The 23,569-nt window shown below is 39.0% G+C and overlaps 1 protein-coding gene across 1 annotated transcript in view; it reads right to left on the reverse strand.

Annotated features, from left to right (window-relative positions):
* LOC106873221 (methionyl-tRNA formyltransferase, mitochondrial) overlaps positions 1-23,569 on the reverse strand; it is a 59,305-nt gene that overhangs the window by 10,409 nt on the left and 25,327 nt on the right. The window contains exons 7-8 of the mRNA XM_014920477.3: positions 17,193-17,268; positions 11,592-11,683 (exon numbers count right to left, since the gene is read on the reverse strand). Coding sequence (XP_014775963.3) covers positions 11,592-11,683; positions 17,193-17,268 — 168 coding nt within the window. The remainder of the gene's footprint in view (positions 1-11,591; positions 11,684-17,192; positions 17,269-23,569) is intronic.

The raw sequence follows: 23,569 nt of genomic DNA on the forward strand, positions 1-23,569 counted from the left end.
CATACAATAGCTAGTTTCCTTGTTAACTTTCCTCTGATATTGCTACACCTTTTATGTGTCCAAAGCTTACACTGGGTGCATCTTATGGAGTTTCTAGCTACACTTTTTCTACAGATCAAGCAGGGCCATCTACATGAAGGGATTTATGATTTGTCTGACTTTCTACTTAATATCCTTAATTGCTTTATCTACTACGGAACTGTTGATTCAGGTAGCCAGTCCCTCAATTGGGTCAACATTTGGCAGACTCTCCTCCTCATATATATATATATATATATATATATATATACACACACACATACATACATATATATGCATGTATACATTCAAATACATAAATATATGCATACATACACATATAGATATATATTTATGCAATAGGGTTCTTTTCAGCTTTAGTCAACCGACTTCACTCACAAGGGCCTAGGGTTACATTAGAGAAGACACTTGCCCAAGGTGCCACACAGTGGGACAGAACCCAAGACCATGTGTTTGAGAAGCAATTGCCTGAAAAATTAAAGATGAGATGATTACAGCTGAAATGCCTTTGATTATTGCACTATTTATACAAGCGGGTTTGACCTGGAGTTAACAACACCACCACCACCACCAACCACAACAACAGCATCAGTAAATTAATGTGAAATATTTTCCTGACATGTCTTAAGATTCATTCATTTTGGAACGAAGAAAAATGTTTGGCACCTCCTGTTTTGGTATTCCGTAGCTAGCTGCCATCTAACTGTAAACAACAGCAGTATACCATATAACTGATGGGCTATTTTCTATGCCTGAGAGTTGAGTTCAAATCCTGCATTTGACATAGTGAGTCTGTGATAGATTGGTATCCTATAAATTGCAGACAATTTTGCAATTGCTTAATAGAGTAAAAGTTGAAAGCTTCACCCATCACCCAAATCATCATACTCACACACACTTATATGCATCTTCTACCATTATCATCACCATCATTCTAACGTCCATGTTTCCATGATTGCAAAGGGTCATATGGAATTTGTTCAGAAAGATTTTCTATGGCCGGATGCCCTTCCTGTTCCCAATCCTCTCCTTTTCCCAAGTGAGGTAATAATATTTCCCCATGGCCAGATAGGTTTATCACAGAAAACTGGAAATGAACCACACTGCTTGCATGGCAGTGATGCTCATTTACAACTATTGTGCAATGTCAAGACAAGGAGACAGTAACACACACATGCAGGTTTTATCTTTCACTTGTTTCAGTCATTAGACTGTGGCCATGCTGGGGCACTGTCTTGAAAATACACACACACATACATACACAACAGGCTTCTTTCATTTTTTTATCTACCAAATCCACTCAATAAGGCTTTGGCTGACCTGAGGCTACAGTTGAAGACAATTGCCCAAGGTGCCATGCAGTGAGACTGAACCTGGAACCATGTGGTTGGAAGCAAACTTCTTAACACACAGCTGCCATGAAACACCAAATTCAGAAGTGGGTAGCACAGAGAAAAATCTATAATGAAAAAATACTTTTCAAATTAAAGCAAACACTACACCTCAAATATTAAACTTCATCTGATGAGACAATGAAGCTACTATGTGACTACAAAACGTGCTAGAAATAGCAGTTAAGCCTTCAACTTACACCCTGTGGCTAATAGAAAGGAAGGACACATTGGATAATGTATTTTGATATACTGTATTAATAATTTAGTGACTGCAAGTGCTTAATAATATCTTTTATCTTTTACTTGTTGCAGTCTATGGCCATGCTGGGGTACCGCCTTGAAGCATTTAGAAGAACAAAGTGACCCCATTATTCATTTTTTAAAGTCTGGTACTTGTTCTATTAGTCTTGCCAGTTGAGTTGCTAAAATACAAGGATGTAAACAAACCAATATCTGTTATCAGTTGGTGGGGAGGATAAAAATACACACATATATCCATACAAATGTGTGTGTGTAACCATATGTAAATCATTGGCGATTTTCTTCCTCTGTCTTCCCTTCTATTGGACTTCCTCTGTTTCCGAAGAAGAGTGCCTGCTCGAAATGTTAAACCATCTTTCTTTCCTTTCCTGAGTGTACCATGTACTTGCATTGTTGTTTTTTTGTGTTTGTTCTTTTTGGATTTACTATATATATATATTTATATAGCTTAACCCATCACACTCACAGAGTGGTTGGCGTTAGAAAGGGCATTCAGCTGTAGAAAACCGTGCCAAATCAGACTGGAGCCTGGCACAGCCTTCCAGTATTCCAGCCCAGTCAGACTGTCCAACCCATGCCAGCATGGAAAATGGATGTTACATGATGATGATGGTGGTATATATTCTATTTGTCCCATCCATGCCAGCATGGAAGATGGACATTAAACGATGATGATGATGATGATATAGGCGCAGGAGTGGCTGTATGGCACAGGTGCAGGAGTGGCAAGTAGCTGTGTGGTAAGTAGCTTGCTTACTAACCACATGGTTCCAGGTTCAGTCCCACTGTGTGGCACCTTAGGCAAGTGTCTTCTACTATAGCCTCGGGCCAACCACAGCCTTGTGAGTGGATTTGGTTGACGGAAATTGAAAGAAGCTCATCATATATAAATATATATATGTATGTGAATATATATAAATGAGAAATCCATTCTAAATTATCTCAATCCCTTCTCTCCGCTGACATACTACGACGAAGTCTCCAAGATGCAGATAAGATAGAGATTTTTATTTATTTACGGCCTCAAACATCTCATACCTTCGCGCTTTAGTTTGCCCTCTATTATTTATCTTGTTTCTCTCCATGAAATTCAATTGAATTCAGTTGTTGTCTTAAATTCATACTTATTCATTTTCTAAGCTTCCTAAATTCATGCTACGTTATATTCTATTCACCTAGAATTCATTGCTCTTTTAAAAATTACGATTTATGCATTGTTGTCTCTCAAATATTTAAAATCTACAATTAAGAGCCCTATCTACTCGCTGACATACCCACCCCTACCCATTTTCCTTTATTCAAAAATTCTTATCGCTCCTTAAAATTATGGCTTTTAAGTGTTGATTTCTCAGCCCAAGAATTACAGCGTGATGTGCTGCTTGACTGGTCCCCCCTCTCTCTCTCTCTTTATATATATATATATTTATATATGATGATGATGATGATCTTTTCTCCCGCCATGCCTCTGTCTACCCCTCCATCCTCTTTCTCTCTCTCTCTCTCTCTCGTAGTTTTTCCTTAAGGTCTTCAGGTTCTGGCTATATATAAATGAGAAATCCATTCTAAATTATCTCAATCCCTTCTCTCCGCTGACATACTACGACAAAGTCTCCAAGATGCAGATAAGATAGAGATTTTTATTTATTTACGGCCTCAAACATCTCATACCTTCACGCTTTAGTTTGCCCTCTATTATTTATCTTGTTTCTCTCCATGAAATTCAATTGAATTCAGTTGTTGTCTTAAATTCATACTTATTCATTTTCTAAGCTTCCTAAATTCATGCTACGTTATATTCTATTCACCTAGAATTCATTGCTCTTTTAAAAATTACGATTTATGCAATGTTGTCTCTCAAATATTTAAAATCTACAATTAAGAGCCCTATCTACTCGCTGACATACCCACCCCTACCCATTTTCCTTTATTCAAAAATTCTTATCGCTCCTTAAAATTATGGCTTTTAAGTGTTGATTTCTCAGCCCAAGAATTACAGCGTGATGTGCTGCTTGACTGGTCCCCCCTCTCTCTCTCTCTTTATATATATATATATATATATATATATATGATGATGATGATGATGATCTTTTCTCCCGCCATGCCTCTGTCTACCCCTCCATCCTCTCTCTCTCTCTCTCTCTCTCTCTCGTAGTTTTTCCTTAAGGTCTTCAGGTTCTGGCTATATATAAATGAGAAATCCATTCTAAATTATCTCAATCCCTTCTCTCCGCTGACATACTACGACGAAGTCTCCAAGATGCAGATAAGATAGAGATTTTTATTTATTTACGGCCTCAAACATCTCATACCTTCGCGCTTTAGTTTGCCCTCTATTATTTATCTTGTTTCTCTCCATGAAATTCAATTGAATTCAGTTGTTGTCTTAAATTCATACTTATTCATTTTCTAAGCTTCCTAAATTCATGCTACGTTATATTCTATTCACCTAGAATTCATTGCTCTTTTAAAAATTACGATTTATGCATTGTTGTCGCTCAAATATTTAAAATCTACAATTAAGAGCCCTATCTACTCGCTGACGGTAACCCGCCCTCCCACCCCCTCCACCGGAAGTTCATTCCTCTGTCATCCTGTCATCCTCGGCTGTCTCCCGGAACCCATCTAGTGGCCTTGGCCATCCTCTCCCCTACCTTTGGGTAGCGCATTAAGTTTGAGAAATGTTTGCAGGTTGTAGGTACTGTTTTGCTTTTGCTTATGAATTCTTCCAATTGCAAGTTTTCTTTTCAGGTACACGACACTGCTTTTCCCCTTACCAGGCTACAGGCCCACACCCCCAACACCCATACTGTTAGGATTGGCACTCTCAACGTCGGCACGCTGAAAGGTAGATCTGGTGAAATTGTTGAGATGCTTGAACGGAGACGCGTAGATATGTGCTGCATCCAGGAAGTAAGATGGAGAGGAGGTTCTGCGAGGTTCCTCACAGGCAAAGAACACAGGTACAAGATTTTCTGGGCAGGGAACACTGACGGGGTCGGGGGCGTAGGAATACTTCTAGCGGAGGAATGGGTGGATAAGGTAATCGAGGTCGTTAGAGTAAGTGACAGAGTACTTAAGATCAGACTAGTGCTTCATCATAGATTAGCTACTGTCATCTCAGCCTATGCACCTCAACCGGGGCTACCAGATGGTCTGAAAGACCAATTCTATGACACCCTCTTGCAAACTACCTCGTCGACGAGTGACAGGGACCTTCTCTTTGTGGCTGGAGACTTCAACGGTCATGTCGGACGTCGTGCTGGAGGCTTCCATGGCATACATGGAGGCTATGGCTTCGGTTCCCGCAACGAGGAGGGAACCAGACTGCTGGAGTTCTGTGATGCAACCGATCTTATGGTCTGCAATACCAACTTCAGGAAACCTGCCAGTCACCTAGTCACCTACCGCTCCGGCAGACACTCTAGCCAAATCGACTACATCCTCGCCAGAAATAGGGAAAGAGGGCGGCTTATAAATGCCAAAACCTACCCTGGCGAAGAATGTACCCCACAACATAGATTAGTAGTTAGCGACTTTGGGATCAAGGCAAAATGGGTGCCCAGAATTAGACAGGCTTGGAGGAGAAGGGTGTGGAAGCTTAAAGACTCTGCAAACGGACAGAGACTTAGAGACAAGTTACTTGAAGCATTTAACGAAATAGAAGGGGATATAGCATCATACAACGTGGAAGACAATTGGAGATTTCTGCGGGACAACCTGTTGAAAGCCACCGACCAGATTTGTGGGTGGTGTAAGGTCCCCTCCCGACCCAGAGTAACGTGGTGGTGGAACAAGGAGGTAGACAGGGCTATTAGACAAAAGAAACAGGCTTGGAAGGACTGGAAGAACGGTGGTAGCAGGGAATTGTACCAATGTGCCAGAAGGGAGGCTAGGCGACAGGTTTATTTAGCCAGAGGGGAAGCAGATAAGGAAAGATTTGCCAATGTTCTGCGCCGTGAGGACCAAAGACTCGAGGTATTTCGTGTTGCAAGACAGTGTAGGAGAGAGAATAGTGATGTTGTAGGAGAGAAATGTGTTCGCATGGATGATGGTACGCTTGCATTAAATGAGGATGCAAAGAAAGAGGTCTGGAGATGCCACTACGATAGATTGCTTAATAAAGAGAATGAATGGGAGAAGAGAGCCTGCCGTATGTCGACCCAATAGAGGGACCAGCTATCCGAGTTGATAGTACCAGGGTAGATAAAGCAATTAAGAGTATGAAGACCGGGAAAGCCCCCGGCCCATCAGGAATCACTGCAGAGATGCTCAAAATATCTGGCAGTGTTGGCTATAGCCTAGTCACCCGTATTACGAACCAGGTGATACACGAAGGAGTCATACCCAATGACTGGTGTAGCAGCATCATAGTCAACTGCTACAAAGGTAAAGGTGACGTTTTAGATACAAATAATTACAGAGGCATCAAGCTGTTAGATCAGGTTATGAAAGTTACAGAGAGGGTCATAGCCCAACTAATTAGAGAGCGAATCAATTTAGATGAGATGCAGTTTGGGTTCGTGCCAGGTAAAAGCACAACTGATGCCTTATTTCTAGTGAGACAGTTGCAGGAGAAATACCTAGCTAAGGATAAACCTCTGTACCTGGCTTTCGTTGACATGGAGAAAGCCTTTGACAGGGTCCCCCGATCCCTTATCTGGTGGTCAATGAGGAAACTTGGGATAGAAGAATGGTTAGTGAGAGCTGTGCGAGCCATGTACAGAGATGCTGCCAGTAAGGTGAGGGTTGGAAATGAGTACAGCAATGAATTCCGGGTAGAGGTAGGGGTCCACCAAGGTTCCGTCCTCAGCCCCCTCTTATTTATCATAGTCCTCCAGGCAATCACAGAGGAGTTCAAGACAGGTTGCCCCTGGGAGCTCCTCTATGCTGATGACCTTGCCCTAATTGCGGAGTCACTATCAGAACTAGAGGAGAAGTTTCAGGTGTGGAAGCAAGGTCTAGAATTGAAGGGCCTTAGAGTCAACCCAGCTAAAACCAAAATCCTAATAAGTAGGAAGGTAGATAAAACACAAACCCCTTCAGGTAGATGGCCCTGCTCAGTATGTAGAAAAGGAGTAGGTAGTAACTCTATAAGATGTACCCGGTGCAAGCTATGGACACATAAGAGGTGCAGCAACATCAAAGGCAGGTTAACTAGCAAGTTAGTTTTTGTTTGTGGCAGATGTTCAGGTGCAATAAAGACTGTAAACAAACAGGAAACAACTTCTATCTCATTCCAGGGTGAAAAACTAGAGGTAGTCGATAGCTTCCGCTATCTGGGCGACCAAGTTAGTAGTGGGGGTGGGTGCGCTGAAAGTGTAGCTGCTAGAATAAGAATAGCCTGGGCAAAGTTTAGAGAGCTCTTACCCCTGCTGGCGACAAAGGGACTCTCACTCAGAGTAAAAGGCAGACTGTATGACGCATGCGTACGAACAACCAGGCTACATGGCAGTGAAACATGGGCTGTAACTGCTGAGGACATACGTAAGCTCGCAAGGAATGAAACCAGTATGCTCCGTTGGATGTGTAATGTCAATGTGAATACCCGTCAGAGTGTAAGTATCTTGAGAGAAAAGCTGAACATTAGAAGCATCAGTTGTGGCGTGCAAGAGAGACGATTGCGCTGGTATGGACATGTGGTGAGAATGGAGGAGGATAGCTGCGTGAAAAAGTGCCACACCCTAACAGTTGAGGGAACCCGTGGAAGAGGTAGGCCCAGGAAGACCTGGGCTGAGGTGGTGAGGCAAGACCTTCGTACATTGGGCCTCACCGAGGCGATGACTACTGACCGAGACCTTTGGAAATGTGCTGTGCGTGAGAAGACCCGGCAAGCCAAGTAAGATCGTTGCCAGTGCCCCTGGACTGGTTCTTGTGCGGGTGGCACATGAGATGCACCATTTTGAGCGTGGCCGTTGCCAGTACCGCCTGACTGGCTCCTGTAGGATTTTCGAGCGAGATCGTTGCCAGTGCCCCTGGACTGGCTTGTGCAGGTGGCACATAAAAGACACCATTTCGAGCGTGGCCGTTTTTGTGCGGGTGACACGTAAAAGCACCCACTACACTCTCTGAGTGGTTGGCGTTAGGAAGGGCATCCAGCTGTAGAAACTCTGCCAAATCAGACTGGAGCCTGGTGTTGCCATCCGGTTTCACCAGTCCTCAGTCAAATTGTCCAACCCATGCTAGCATGGAAAGCGGACGTTAAACGATGAAGGCAGACTGTATGACGCATGCGTACGAACAACCATGCTACATGGCAGTGAAACATGGGCTGTAACTGCTGAGGACATACGTAAGCTCGCAAGGAATGAAGCCAGTATGCTCCGTTGGATGTGTAATGTCAATGTGAATACCCGTCAGAGTGTAAGTATCTTGAGAGAAAAGCTGAACATTAGAAGCATCAGTTGTGGCGTGCAAGAGAGACGATTGCGCTGGTATGGACATGTGGTGAGAATGGAGGAGGATAGCTGCGTGAAAAAGTGCCACACCCTAACAGTTGAGGGAACCCGTGGAAGAGGTAGGCCCAGGAAGACCTGGGCTGAGGTGGTGAGGCAAGACCTTCGTACATTGGGCCTCACCGAGGCGATGACTACGGACCGAGACCTTTGGAAATGGGCTGTGCGTGAGAAGACCCGGCAAGCCAAGTAAGATCGTTGCCAGTGCCCCTGGACTGGTTCTTGTGCGGGTGGCACATGAGATGCACCATTTTGAGCGTGGCCGTTGCCAGTACCGCCTGACTGGCTCCTGTAGGATTTTCGAGCGAGATCGTTGCCAGTGCCCCTGGACTGGCTTGTGCGGGTGGCACATAAAAGACACCATTTCGAGCGTGGCCGTTTTCGTGCGGGTGACACGTAAAAGCACCCACTACACTCTCTGAGTGGTTGGCGTTAGGAAGGGCATCCAGCTGTAGAAACTCTGCCAAATCAGACTGGAGCCTGGTGTTGCCATCCGGTTTCACCAGTCCTCAGTCAAATCGTCCAACCCATGCTAGCATGGAAAGCGGACGTTAAACGATGATGATGATGATGATATATATATATATATATATATATATATATATATATATATACATACATATATATATTATATACGTATGTATGCATGTGTGTGTATATGTGTGTATGGGTCTGTGTTTGTCTTCCCAACATCACTTAACCAATGCTGGTGTATTTACATCCCCGTAACATAGTGGTTCAGCAAAAGACACTGATAGAATAAGAACTAAGCTTACAAAGAACAAGTCCGGGGGTCGATTTGATTGACTAAAGGCGGTGCTTCAGTTAAATGACTGAATCAAGTAAAAGAATACATACATACATATATGATGGGCTTCCACACAGTTTCCACCAATCAAATTCCCTCACAAGGCATTGGTTTGTCTGGAACCATAAGTAGAAGACACTTCCCCAAGAGGCTGCAAAGTGGGGTTGCTGCTTGCTGCTTCATGCACTTGCTTGATGGGGCTGGGTGGGGGTCATTCTCGTTTAGTGGTCCCAGAGACATCATCTTGTGTAGAACTGACCAGGTCCACCAGTGCTCTCCATCACTGGTGGTCCCATGCCAGCCCCTCTGCATCCTCCAAGGTGACATCGAACCTCTGCAGAGGCATAGTGAGATTGAACCAAAAACCACTTGGTTGCAAAGCCAGCTTCTTAACCAAACTGATCTAAGGTATGCTTGAAAAAATTTTTTTTTAAATAGGATGATCACAGCCAGAGCATGTTTCACAATAGGGCCCTTAACCTTTTCATTATGATGTCTCTGTTGAAATACTTTATGCCTGTTTCAATTAATTTTTGAGGAAGTGACATAGAGCCAGGAGTTGTAATTTGTGGTACTTGAGAAGATGCATCAAGCTAAGTAAAATCACAGTCATCCAAACATACAGGCTTGTCCTTTACAGGTGCCGGTGCCACATGAAATGCACTCTAGCTGGTGCTGTATAAATACACCTGTGCCAGCAGCATGTAAAAGGCACCCAGTACACTATGTAAAATGGTCGACATTACGAAGGGCATCCAGCCATAGAAACCACGCCACAACAGGCAATGGGAGTCTGAACAGCCCCCACCACTATCATTGGCTGGTCAGATCCTGCCAAACCGTCCAACCCATGCCAACATGGAAAACAGACATTAAACGATGATGAAGATGATGAGGAATGGCTACACACTCGAAGTGGTTGGCGTTAGGAAGGGCATCCAGCTGTAGAAACTCTGCCAGATCAGATTGGGGCCTGGTGCAGTCATCCGGTTTCACCAGTCCCCAGGGAAATCGTCCAACTCTGCTAGCATGGAAAGCGGACGTTAAACGATGATGATGATTGTCGTTAATATTCTGATGTTTCAAACATAAAACCAGAAGTGGTTTCAGGCAAGTTGAAAGGGTTAAAAAAAACCTAACCAGAGGCTAAACAACAACAATTCTTTTTAATTTTGATGGTGGAAGAGGATTAGATGCAAAGGCTTTGGACACCAGTTTTTTTTTTTTCAGGCATGGCTCTGTGGTAAAAAGCTTGCTTCCCAACCACATGGTTCCAGGCTCAGTACCACTGTGCAGAACCTTTGGCAACTATCTACCACTATAACCTCAGGCCAACTACAGTCAAAGAGTGGATGTGGTAGAAGGAAACTGAAAGAAGCCTGTGTGTGTGTGTGTGTGTGTGTGTGTGTGTGTGTGTGTGTGTGTGTGTGTGTGTGTGTGTGTGTGTGTGTGTGTGTGTGTGTGTGTGTGTGTGTGTGTGTGTGTGTGTGTGTGTGTGTGTGTGTGTGTGTGTGTGTGTGTGTGTGTGTGTGTGTGTGTGTGTGTGTGTGTGTGTGTGTGTGTGTGTGTGTGTGTGTGTGTGTGTGTGTGTGTGTGTGTGTGTGTGTGTGTGTGTGTGTGTGTGTGTGTGTGTGTGTGTGTGTGTGTGTGTGTGTGTGTGTGTCCTCACGCCAGTGCTAGACCCGACTACTGCTTGACTACCAGTGTTGGTGTATTTATGTTCCCATAGCTTAGCAGTTCAGCAAAAGAGACAGAAAAGTACCAGGCTTAACAAAACAAAAAAATAAGTACTGGGGTCAATTCATTCAATTAAAATACTTAGCGGTGGTGCCCCAGCATGGTCGCAGTCTAATGACTGAAACAAGTAAAAAGACGATAAAAGAAGATATATACACACAAATGTATTCAACTATATAAATACACACACATATGTATGTGTATATATGTATATACATATATGTGTGTGTGTGTATATATATATATATATATATATATCAGACTGGAGCCTGGTGTTGCCATCCGGTTTCACCAGTCCTCAGTCAAATCGTCCAACCCATGCTAGCATGGAAAGCGGACGTTAAACGATGATGATGATGATATATATATATACACACATATATATTTACATATATGTGCATATACATAAATATATATATATATATATATATATATATATATATATATATATATATATATATATATATATATATATATATATATATATATATATATATATACACATATACTACTTGATAAATTCTTATAGAGATTTTATCCTATTTTTAAATTAAACATACGTACATACATACATACATACATACATACATACATACATACATACATATATATATATATATATACACACACACGCACACATTATGTGTGTGTGTGTGTGTGTGTAAAAAGGAAATTATCCAAAACAGTTGGAGCTGTAGGTTGCTATTTAGTGTCTGATCAATTACATCAGTGTCATAAGTCAAGTCCAACAACAACAACAACAGCATCAACAGCAACAAAAGGAATCGTAGCAATGGCAGCAGCAACAACAACAACATCAGCTTCCCCATCCATCTTCAAACAGATAAGCTATTATCCAGACAAGAGTGTATCAGAGGATGTTCGTATTAAGAATCTTACCCTTTCATGGAAAGCTCGGTACTGTCTATCAATCATATCACAGGTCTGCTCTGCCCAGTTGATGTACATCATCTCTTTGGTGGGTTTATGTGCTACATTACAGAAATTAGAAGATGGTGAAGAGGAGCAGTGTGGAGTACAACGCATAATCATTTCAATACGAACAAATAAAACAAAAGCAAAATGCAAATAAACAATCTGTATTATCTATATATATATATATATATATATATATATATATATATATATAGTGGTCCTTCAGTTTTTCCTAGTCCTGTAAGATAACTTGGAAGGTCGGGCCTACAAACCAGGGGTGCTGAAAAGTTCCTGGCTTTAAGGGTATCGCAAAAGGCCTGCTTGGAAGCCCAACCATCCAAGTTATTTAAAGGGCTTGGAAAAACTGAAGGACCACTGCAATAAGTGTGTGAATCTGAGAGGGAAATATGTTGAATAAAATCATTTTGTATTTCCCTTTACCCCAAAGCCAAGAACTTTTCAGCACCCTCTTATGCATATGGAAGAGCATAGGTTCAGAATATTAAAGACATCTTCCATTTTTCATGAGCATCAACCTAAATCACGCTGATTGTTGTTCTTTCACCTCATCTTTGTGTTTTCTTTAGATACGTACATATATATGATATTTATCTATCTACCAATCTCTCTCTTTATATATATATATATTGGGTCATCTCATAAATAATGTGGGTTTTTTTATACTTCTTTTATTTTTCAAAATTAAGATAAATTAAAGTTCCTTTTTAATCTAAAATACACTCTCCTTCATTTCCTACAATGCTCTTCTATCCATCTGGTAGACTTGCAAGGCCCCTCTTCCAAAATTCACATGTCTGTGTTGAAAAAAAACTCCTCCAGTACTGTTCTGACCTTGTCTACAGAATTGATATTTCTTCCATCCAAATGATTTTGAAGACTGTGGAATAAATGATAATCAGCTGGGGCAATGTCCAGCAAATATGGTGGGTGGGATACAGTTTCCCATGCAAACTGCTCCAGCCTTTGGAATGTCATCCTCACTGTATGTGGCCTGGCCAAGCATTATCCTGATGTAAGAACACCTTTCGTTTTGAAACCAAAGATGCTCATTTTTGTTCTGGTGCTGACTTCAGCCACTCAAGCTGCTCGCAGTAGATCTCCTTTGTTATCATAACCTGGGATGCTGGTGTTTCTCCTTTCCCTACCCACTGTCTTCGGCACTTGACATTTTTATAGAGAACCCATTTCTCATCATCAGTCAGTATTCATTCCAAAAAAGGTTCATTCATGAGATACAACAGCAAAGAAGAGCACACATTCACTCTCTGCATGCAATTAGACCTGGAAAGTTTGTGAGGAACCCATTGACCAAATTTTCAGACTTTTCTGATAGCATGCAGGTGTCAATGAATGGTTTAATGACCAAATCCAAGCATCTCTGCTATTTTCTCAACAGTTATGATGGGATTTTGTTCCACCAGGGTTTGCAGGACATCCTCGTTGATCTCTATAGATCTTCCAGGACAAGGCTCGTCTTCTAGGCTGTAGTTTCCAGCTTGGAATTTCTGGAACCCCCATTGACACTGGCTTACATTTATTGTCTGATCCCCATATACTGCATTAATATTCCTTGAACTTTCCATTGTATTGTTGCCTTTATTGAACTCATAAAGCAAAATATGCCAAATATGCTTCTTTGTCACTTCTATTATAGCTTTGGAAAAATAACTGTTAAAATCGAACTGCACTCTTCAAAACTTGCACTAAGAATACGCACAAGGTAAAATTACTACCTGCTTTTATAGCAAGTTGATGCAAGTAGTTTATCCTGACCCCCTCCAACTTTTAGTTCATGCAATTGAAAATATTGCATTGTTTATGGGATGACCCACTATATGTATATATATATATATATATATATATATATATATATATATATATATATATATATATGTATATCCATCCATATATGCATACATCTGTATATGTGAATATATTGTGTGTGTGTGTGTGTGTGTGCGTGTGCATGTGTGCGAAGAAAACTATTTTTAACAGCCACAAAGTTAAAGTCAGAAATAATAACATATAGAATTCTGGGTTGAAAAACTGCTTGGATGAAAAAAATAAATCAATGGATGACACACCATTCTTTATAGCTACTTAAAGTTCCACGATTAAGAATAATTTACTTCGTATCTCTCAAAATTTCTGAATTCTTAGAATGTAAACACCTTACAATTCCCACTGCTAGGGACAAAGCTCCTAAAATTGATGGAAAAAATAACAAATGTTGCTTTGGTATAATGGTAGAACATCTGACATGCATACACAATATATAGGTTCATGTCCTTCGACTTTTTTTTCCATCCAAAGGATTTTTAAATCCAATATTCTTGTCTGTATTAGCTTTATTTACTCTGAGTTCCATCATCATAAATCATATAATTTTCTACCTGCTTCTAGAAGTTTCTAACTTTGTATATATAAGTGCCTTATGTCTTTTATCATTGCTTTTGTAGATTCCCATGACACTCTGTCACCATCCAATTCCATTATTATAAATTTGAATTGTGAGCTTGAGTCATAATTAATCTTTCATTAGCTGATTACGCAACCATGGATGCTGACCCTATGGATGTGTTGCAGTAACTCTTTTGATAGAGCTTGGTATCCTAACAATTGATCTCCTAGGATTCCTCAGTTCAGTATCAACATAAGATGCACAAATGGCTCAGCTGAACTCTTCTACTACCTCTTCACAATCTGCCATGCTGCAGTCTCATGACTTCACTATATCTCTGGCAGGATGGCTGAACAGGTGTTATGCCTTGCCAAAGGCCAGTTCATAAATATGCAAAGTATGGTCATCTTCCGTGAGGTACTTTCAAACACCCACATGACTATTATTTTCAAATACCTGCATACCTTATAAAGAGCCTTATAAAGTTGAAACAATCACAGAAAACAAATTACTGATATTTGAAATCCTTCATAAGGAATGTTCTAAATGAGTTTTTTCAAAATTATATTTTTTACAAAACCTACTTATCAGATAATATTATCAAAACCTTCATGTATATACATATATAAATATATATATATATTACGGAGATGTACTTGCATAGCAAGTGACCTGATCTGAGATTGTGTGCTGGAACGAAAACAATTGCAGCGTGGAAGGTGTTTATAAGCAATTTAAAATAACACACAAAATCCGTTAGATTCACTTCAACATTTAAATTTAATTTGTCAAAATATTTTGTCAAAATATATATATATATATACACATACACATGTCTACTACTACTACTACTACTAGTAATATATATGTTAGTGGAGGCACAGAGCTTAGTGGTTAGGATCTGGAACTCATGATTGTTAGAGTGTGGTTTTGATTTCTGGGCCAGGCAATGTATTGTGTTCTTGAGCAAGACACTTCATTAACTCCTCCAAGGAAGGAGGTTAAGTTATCACCGTCGTTGGTTTGTCCATTTGTGTGCAAAATAACTCAAAAAGTTGTGAACGGTATTCAATGAAACTTGCAGGAAAAGTTGGTTCAACTGGAACTTATTTCATTGACCCTGAAAGGATGAAAGGCAAAGTTGACCCCAGTGGCATTTGAACTCAGAACATAAAGATGGACAAAATGCTGCAAAGCATTTTGTTCAGCACAGTTATGATTCTGCCAGCTCACCGCCTTATACCTGATGTACATATTGACTTTTAGCCGGTGCCGATGGTGGCATTACCTGATGTCCAAGTAGTTAATCTATAGCAAGTGATTGAGCCTCTTCATCTTGATGGGCCAGTTTAGTAAATAAGCTAAAATTATAAGTATATCTTATATCAAAATATTTCTAGATTATCTAAAAGCATTGTATAGTACATCATTAATATACATACACACACACACACACATATGTATATATACACACACACATAGAAGGAGATTAGTATAAAGCAAAGATTAAAAGATTATAAAAATCAACAGTCTGATTCTGAGAGCAAAATATTTGAATATTTTAAGAATTCTAAGCAAATCCTACTTCCACAATATTTGGGATTTTGGTGTGTTTATTCTGAATTTTTTCCGCAAAGTAGGAAATAAAATATGAAAAATGAAACAGTATCTTGTTTGTGTGGGAGTCAATGTATGATATTCTCTAGGATTCATGAAAATTGAGATAGAATCTATTAATGAGACACACAGATATCAGAAGATGAACTGAAGTTGAGGAGAGAGAGAGAGAGAGAGAGAGAGAGGAGGAAGCTACTACAAGGCATGCTCCAGTTGGTAGCCAGTATCAAGTGTGATGATTCTAATAATAAGGAAGACTAAGTTAACAACAGTGCAGTCCATTTCAACAGCAAGGAGGCATACCTTAACAATGGAACAACCCATTTTAACATGTCAGCACTCCTACCCACAAACAAAATAAATAAATATATAAATAAACCAAATTTAATTTCTCAAAATGTCACAGAGTACATATGGTGACCAGGCAGACAAGTGTGTAGTTGACATGAAGAAGACACAATGTGTAGTTGTTAATGAAATAGATACAGCATGTATGTACCAGTAATTAAACACCAGTCTCCTAAATAACTATTTTTTTTAAGCAAATAAGGGAGCCTGTACAATTACTGCTTAACTTGCTAGAAACAGTAGTCAAATCTCTCTCAAATCACAACCCACTTTCGATAGTCTGAAAAAATAAAAAAGGATGGTTACAGCTACACTGCTTTCATTATATGCATACTTGATTAGAACTAACCAGGAACTAAAAACCGGTCAGTAGCTACCTTCTGTGTTCAGCCTAATCTTTTAGCATTTAAACCGGCCATATCTGACCCAAATATATTCTATATGTATAGTGTTCAAACTTGACACACCAACCTTAACACTGTCATCCCAAAAAATAAATAATTGCATCATCAAAACCCTAAAGCTACAAGATAAAGCCTGATTAATTAAAAAAAAACAATGTGAATGAATAATCTCAATGCCAAAGGATGAAATAAAATACACTGAAAAGTTTAACCCTTTTTTACCACATTTCTATTGAAATACACTACTTTTGCTTCGATTAATTTTGAAAATAATGAAGAATTTAGTAAAACAATTTTGTTATTTTCTTTTTCCATCTGGTTTGCAAGATTCTTATTGTGAATTCACGTGTTGAAACAAATCTTGTGTCTAGAGTCATTATGCCTGCACTAGTTCAACTCCACTCCTTTATTATTATTCAATTGGTTAAACAGTAAGTCGTTTGTTTTGATTTTGTTTTTTTGTCAAAGTTCTTTCATTGCTTTTTGCAACCTTTACAGTGCAAAAAGCAACAAAAGTGCATTGTCAAAAAAAAAAAAAAAAAAAAAACACTTTTAATAATATGGGTGTAATAATTCTCCCTAGACACAGCAAAATTTTGTCATTATTAAGCTGATATTTGGATCATGAATTTACATGATATTTTATGAAAGGTACTAATTTAGACCACTTTAAACATAAAGAATCAAGGCAGTTTCGGGCAGGTCGGTATCAAAATGGTTAAGATGAAAGAATTATTAAAAATAAAAAGATCAATAAATAGAAAGTTTTATTACCATAGGTGACATTTGCTTGTTCTTGCTCCTTCTCTTGGTCTTCGTGAAATGGAATTTGGGACAACGTATGCAGAAGCTGAAATATAGGAGTATCAGGAATGAATGACTAACAACCTCTTAAATACAACATTTTAATGTCTACTTTCCCATGATTGCATTCAGACAGAATTTGTTTGTCAATACTACCTGTGGAGATGAATTAGCAGATCTTTATAGGATAATCTTAGATAAGATGAATCAATGGATTAAAGTAGTAGAAAAAAAAAAGACTAGAGCCCCTATAAAATCCTTGACTTGTAGAACATACCCATTTGAAAGAAGCCCCTATATAGATAGGAAGTGTATAGTGTGTAGATTAAACCCACAGATAAACTGTAAAACTAAGAATGTAGTCTACAGTATAAGATATACAGAGGGATGGTGCAGAAACAGGATAACAACATACATTGAAGAGACAGCACATAGCATAGGTGAGTGAATAAGTGAACACTGGCACGAATTCAAAGAGGAGAAAAGTTCATCAGTGCTCTCTCAACATGCTCAATTAGAACATGGAGGCTCAGTTGACAACATAGATGTTAGGATTTTATTGAGACATAGACACGACACTCAGACAAATTGCAGATGTCAAACACATAATAAAAGATAGACCAATCCTCAACAAAAAATGTGAATGGAGTAATAACAACCCCAACTCCACCACACTACACACCCTGACAACTAAAAACTGAATGAAGAAAAAAAAATAAATGACATGGGTACTAACAATGCAATATACACACCTTTACACATGCACACAAGACATACATACACATATAAAAGACAAAATGAGAAAAAGAAAAATAAATAAATAAATAAATGACACAGGTACAATGAGTGTAATATACAAACCCATATACACACATATGGGACACATATACTAAACACACACCCACACAGTTGGAAATGCATACCACAGAAGGACAAACTGAAATAAACAGAACAAGAGAAGACACATGGGACAGAGAGCCACTGAAGAGGTCACAGAACATGTGATGAAAGAACTATCAAAGACATATAAGATAAAAATAATACACATAAAAACTAAAGTGAAAATCAAACAAATATGGTTAATTATCATCCCCAAGTATAATAATAACTATTTCAGCACATGTTTTCACATCAAGAATCTTGCAAAACAATAACATAAATGTATGAATATATAAATATATGTGTGTGTGCTGATAACAACAAGAAGAAGGCATTTCTTTTCCATTCACCAAAGTGAATGGAGCTTTTGGTCAGGTGTAACTGATGTCATCAGTTGGTGTCCAATTATAAATCAGACGTTTCAGCCTTAAGCCGTAATACCCTCCCATTGGTAGGTCAGCAGAGGTGGCCAAATCACTGTTTCTCATCTCTTCCTGGCCTCCAGCTTAACTCCTTTCTTTTGCTCCACAACCAGCAAGAGACTCTATCTGCTGCCTCTCCCATCCTGTGCTACCCTTCGCTCCTTTCTTTTCATTCCAATGGCTATAAACATCCTCCCTACCGACTGAGCAGGGAATCCCCTACAGCTAACACCAACTGGGAAAAGCCATTACTGTGTCACCCTTCTTGTTGCAGTCCTGCAGGAGGCTCTCATATTTGTCATGCTTCAATTCGTAGGCCTTATCACATACTTCTCCCTACAAGACTGTAAACTTGATCAAGATTATTTATGACCACAGACATCTATATATATATACAAGGGGGTACCCAAAAGTAACCAGAAACATTCTCTGGCGAGCTGGCAGAAACGTTAGCATGCCGGGCGAAATGCTTAGCGGTATTCCGTCTGCTGTTATGTTCTGCGTTCAAATTCCGCTGAGGTCGACTTTGCTTTTCATCCTTTCAGGGTCGATAAATTAAGTACCAGTTACGCGCTGGGTCGATGTAATCGACTTAATCCCTTTGTCTGTCCTTGTTTGTCCCCTCTATGTTTAGCCCCTTGTAGGCAATAAAGAAATAAGAAACATTCTCTGTGGGACAAACCCACTGCAGTTCAGGTTTCTGCAGCTAGAAGCCACTTGATGTAACCCTCAGGCATCAGTCTGCTGACCTGTGTCATCGGGTGAAGTCCTACTGCCACATGGCACATCTTTGTTTTGCAGTGCTTCTCCCCTGTTCATCAGTTTTTGCAATGACTGAAACAAAGGAACAGTGTGCTTCTATGAAATTCTGAAGAAAACAGTGGCCAAAACTGTTGTCATGCTTCAAACAGACTACAAGGATGTTAGCATGAGCAAAACACAAGTTTACAAGTGGTTGCCATGCCTTAGGAATGGTCACTTGTCGATTGAAGACCAACCTCATTCAGGGCAACTGTCAACCTCCCAAATGAATGAAAACATCATGAAAATTCATGAACTGATCTTGGAGGGCCATCACCAAACAACTGATGAACTTGTTGATATGACTGCTGCACCCCAGAGCCCCTACCAATGAACTTTGAGTGAGGGTTTGTGAATGAAAAGAGTTGCAGCAAAATTTGTGCCTTGCTTGCTCATGGAAGACCAAAAGTAGTCACAACTGAATGCGTGGTGTGAACTGAAAGAACAGTTGGAAGTTGATCCGGACCTTTTTTCGAAGGTCATCACTGGTGATGGAAGCTGGTGCTACGGAATTTGCAGATGTGGAAAAGGTGAAGAAAAAAAAAATGAAAGGGGCATTAAAAGGCATCACTTTGCAAGAGTTCCAGGACTGCTTCAAACAGTGGAAAACACACCTGGACTGATGCATTGCTTCAAATGGAGAATACTTTGAATGCAATAAAAGTGTAAACATGTAAAACTAAGTGAATAAAATAATATTGCAAAATTCTGGTTTCTTTTGGGTACCCCGTTGTGTATACATTTCACATCCAAGTATCTATGACTCCTCTCTGAACAGATGAGTTGTAACAGCTGGCCATGCTTCAAAAAATATAAAACCAAATATATCTATATATACATAATATATACACATCATCATCGTTATCATCTACTTTTCCATGTGTCAGAACGATGAGGCAGATTTTCAACAGCTGGACGCTCACCTGTTTGCCAGATAGATAATATTTTCTCCTAGTCAATATATGTTTCTGTAGGCAACTACAAACAAACAGCACTGCTTGTATGACAATGATATTTAGTTAAAACTAGTATGAGATGTCAAGATATAGGAAGTATAACATATACATTCACACACACACACACATTTTTAAACTTTTATTTGTTTCAGTCTTTAGAATGCTACCATGCTGGGGCACCACCTTGAAGGATTTAGATCAGGAACTGATACTCAACCATTTTTTACCTATGGACCCCTCTGATTACTATTTTATTGTGGAGGACTCCCATATTTAAAATCTAGTTTTATGGAGACTTCTTTCAAATTTCCTATTTTATTTTTCACACATTAGCTTGTGTAGGTTGAACTCTGTAAAACATTAGATAAAGAAACCGAGCTGTTTCTTGCAATACATACCAATACATGCATCTAAAGCAAATTTTTTTCAGGAGTCCTTAAAATACTATTGTGGACCTACAGTATACTATTTTCTTGTGTGGACTCCCAAAAATCTTATATGGACCCTCAGGGGCCATACAGACCTCAGTTGAGAGCTACTGATTTAAAGGAACAAATGAACGCCATTACATATATTTTTAAACGTGATGCTTACTCTATCAGTCTCTATTGCTGAACCTGAAGGATCTTGGTCCTTCTTTTATATATATATATATATATATATATATATATATATATATATATATATATATATATATATATATATTTATATATACATACATATATATATATATATATATATATATATATATATATATATATATATATATACAATCATCATCATCATCATCATCGTTTAACGTCCGCTTTCCATGCTAGCATGGGTTGGACGATTTGACTGAGGACTGGTGAACCAGACGGCTACACCAGGCTCCAATCTGATTTGGCAGAGTTTCTACAGCTGGATGCCCTTCCTAATGCCAACCACTCCGAGAGTGTAGTGGGTGCTTTTATGTGCCACCGGCACGAAGGCCAGTCAGGTGGTACTGGCAACAGCCACGCTCAAAATGGTGTTTTTTAAGTGCCACCTGCACAGGAGCCAGTCCAGCGGCACTGGCAATGATCTCGCTCGAATGTCTTTACATGTGCCAGGAAGGTGATGCTAGGCACAGGTGCCATCATGATTTTGCTTTCTATATACAGATATGTGGAGAGGTTGAATTATATTTCATCCTTTACTTTGGAAGGTTCCAAAGGGCGATTTCTAACAAGATTCTTCATATTTTACTGGCGTAAAATTTTTGCGAATATGAAATTATCATTACATGTATATGGTGTGTTATGAGAATTTATGGAAAAGTATTGCATAGAAACTCAACAAGTATGTGAAAAAATGGAGAAGAGAAGATGTAGAAATATAAAAGAATTTTAATACATGCATACGATTGTTTTGAACAGCGATATAAACATGTAAATAACATGGTAGAATACTTAAAATTAATTTGATTAAATTAAATTAATTCCATATCACTGTTCTCCACAGAGCAAAAAGTATATAACAGGAATTATTATTATTATTACAGAAGGCTTGATGAAAGAAATAGTAGATAACAAAATTCGGATATACATATTTTCTCCTTATGAATATGTATATATATATATATATATATATATATATATATATACATATATACATATATTCTTTTATTTGTTTCAGTCATTTGACTTTGGCCATGCTGCAGCACTGCCTTTAGTCGAGCAAATTGACTTATGTATATGTTAAATAAAATGAGACAACTAAGCCAAGGCTGTGTGGAATTTATAGGACATTTATAAAGAGAAAAGTAGTCTTACGGCTGTTTCTGGGATATTAGGGATATCCTTTCATCAGAGACCATGTGTGATGGTTAAATAGAGGGAAATATTAGAGTTCAATATCAGGAGTTATTTTGGAAAAGGAAGCAAATAATGAGTATATAGGGAAATAGGAGAATGAATGTAGAAATAAAAATAAATAAAAGTGTATAAAAATGTTATAGTTGCAGTTCCATTATCCAGGACATTGTCTCACTTTATTTAACATATATATATAAAGAAGTGGCTGTGTGGTAAGAAGCTTGCTTCCCAACCACATGGTTCTGGTTTCAGTCCCAGTGTGTGGCACCTTGGCCAAGTGCCTTCTACTATAGCCTCAGGCCAACCAAATCCTTGTGTCAGTTTGTCCCTCTCCCCCATTGCTTGACAACCGATGTGGGTGTGTTTGTGTCTCCGTAACTTAGCAGTTCAGTCAGCAAAAGAGGCTGATAGAATAAGTATCAGGCTTACAAAGAATAAGTCCTGGGATTGATTTGTTTGACTACAGTCAAACAACTGAAACAAATAAAAGAACATGCATACATATATACACAAACATACATACATACATACATACATACATATATACATACAAACATACATACATATATACATACATATACAAATACAAGAAGATAATTATGGACAACTGCTTTGAAACCTCTAGCTTCTATATCTGGATTACAAGTTTACATTTATGCCAATAATAACTGGAGCACCTGGTTTTGTAAATAAATGCCTGTCAGTCTCAATAAACTTGGATTTTTACAAACAGAAATCAACCAACCAACTCACACAATACAAATACAATCTGTAATCAGAACAGTAAAAACTATGCAAGACTTATCCGAGGTTTAAAATGTGACATTGTTTTTGTTATGTACATTCCAATGATGGAACTTTGAATCTTTGTTAGAAACCAGCTCCTTCTTTGGAGGAAGAATTTATATGATTAAAAGCAGAAGAGAAACATACATATACATATATACACACAAACATATGTATGTACATACATACATACATACACATATATAAATATACATGCATACACACACACATACTTAATCAGTATCTCATTAAGCAAGAGCAGATCTAATGATCTGCTCATGTTTAATCCTTGTCTTCTTAATTACACCTGATTAAGGAGAGATTGCCTTACATTAGATATGTAACATCCCACAAACTGTCATTCACCCTCCTTCAGGTATCCATCAGTCCCTTTCCATTGCCTTCTCAACAACTCATTACTCATGCCTTCTGCTGCCATCTAACATTACCGTCTCTATTGCTAACCTCTGTTCCTTCTCCTTCAGATCACTAACTACAGTCTTATGACTTACTACTAATCACTTTCATAACTTATATTACCCTCGCTGTTCCTTGTAGGCAGGCCCTCTCTCTCTCACACCAAATACCTCTCTGTCTCTGTCTGTCTCTCTCTCTCTAACTCTTCCCCACCATTCTCTCTTTCCTTGTCCTAGAATCTCCTGGAGCCA

Source organism: Octopus bimaculoides, chromosome 18 (genome assembly GCF_046866305.1).
Source record: "Octopus bimaculoides isolate indiv1 chromosome 18, ASM4686630v1, whole genome shotgun sequence".
Classification (NCBI taxonomy): Eukaryota; Metazoa; Mollusca; class Cephalopoda; order Octopoda; family Octopodidae; genus Octopus; species Octopus bimaculoides.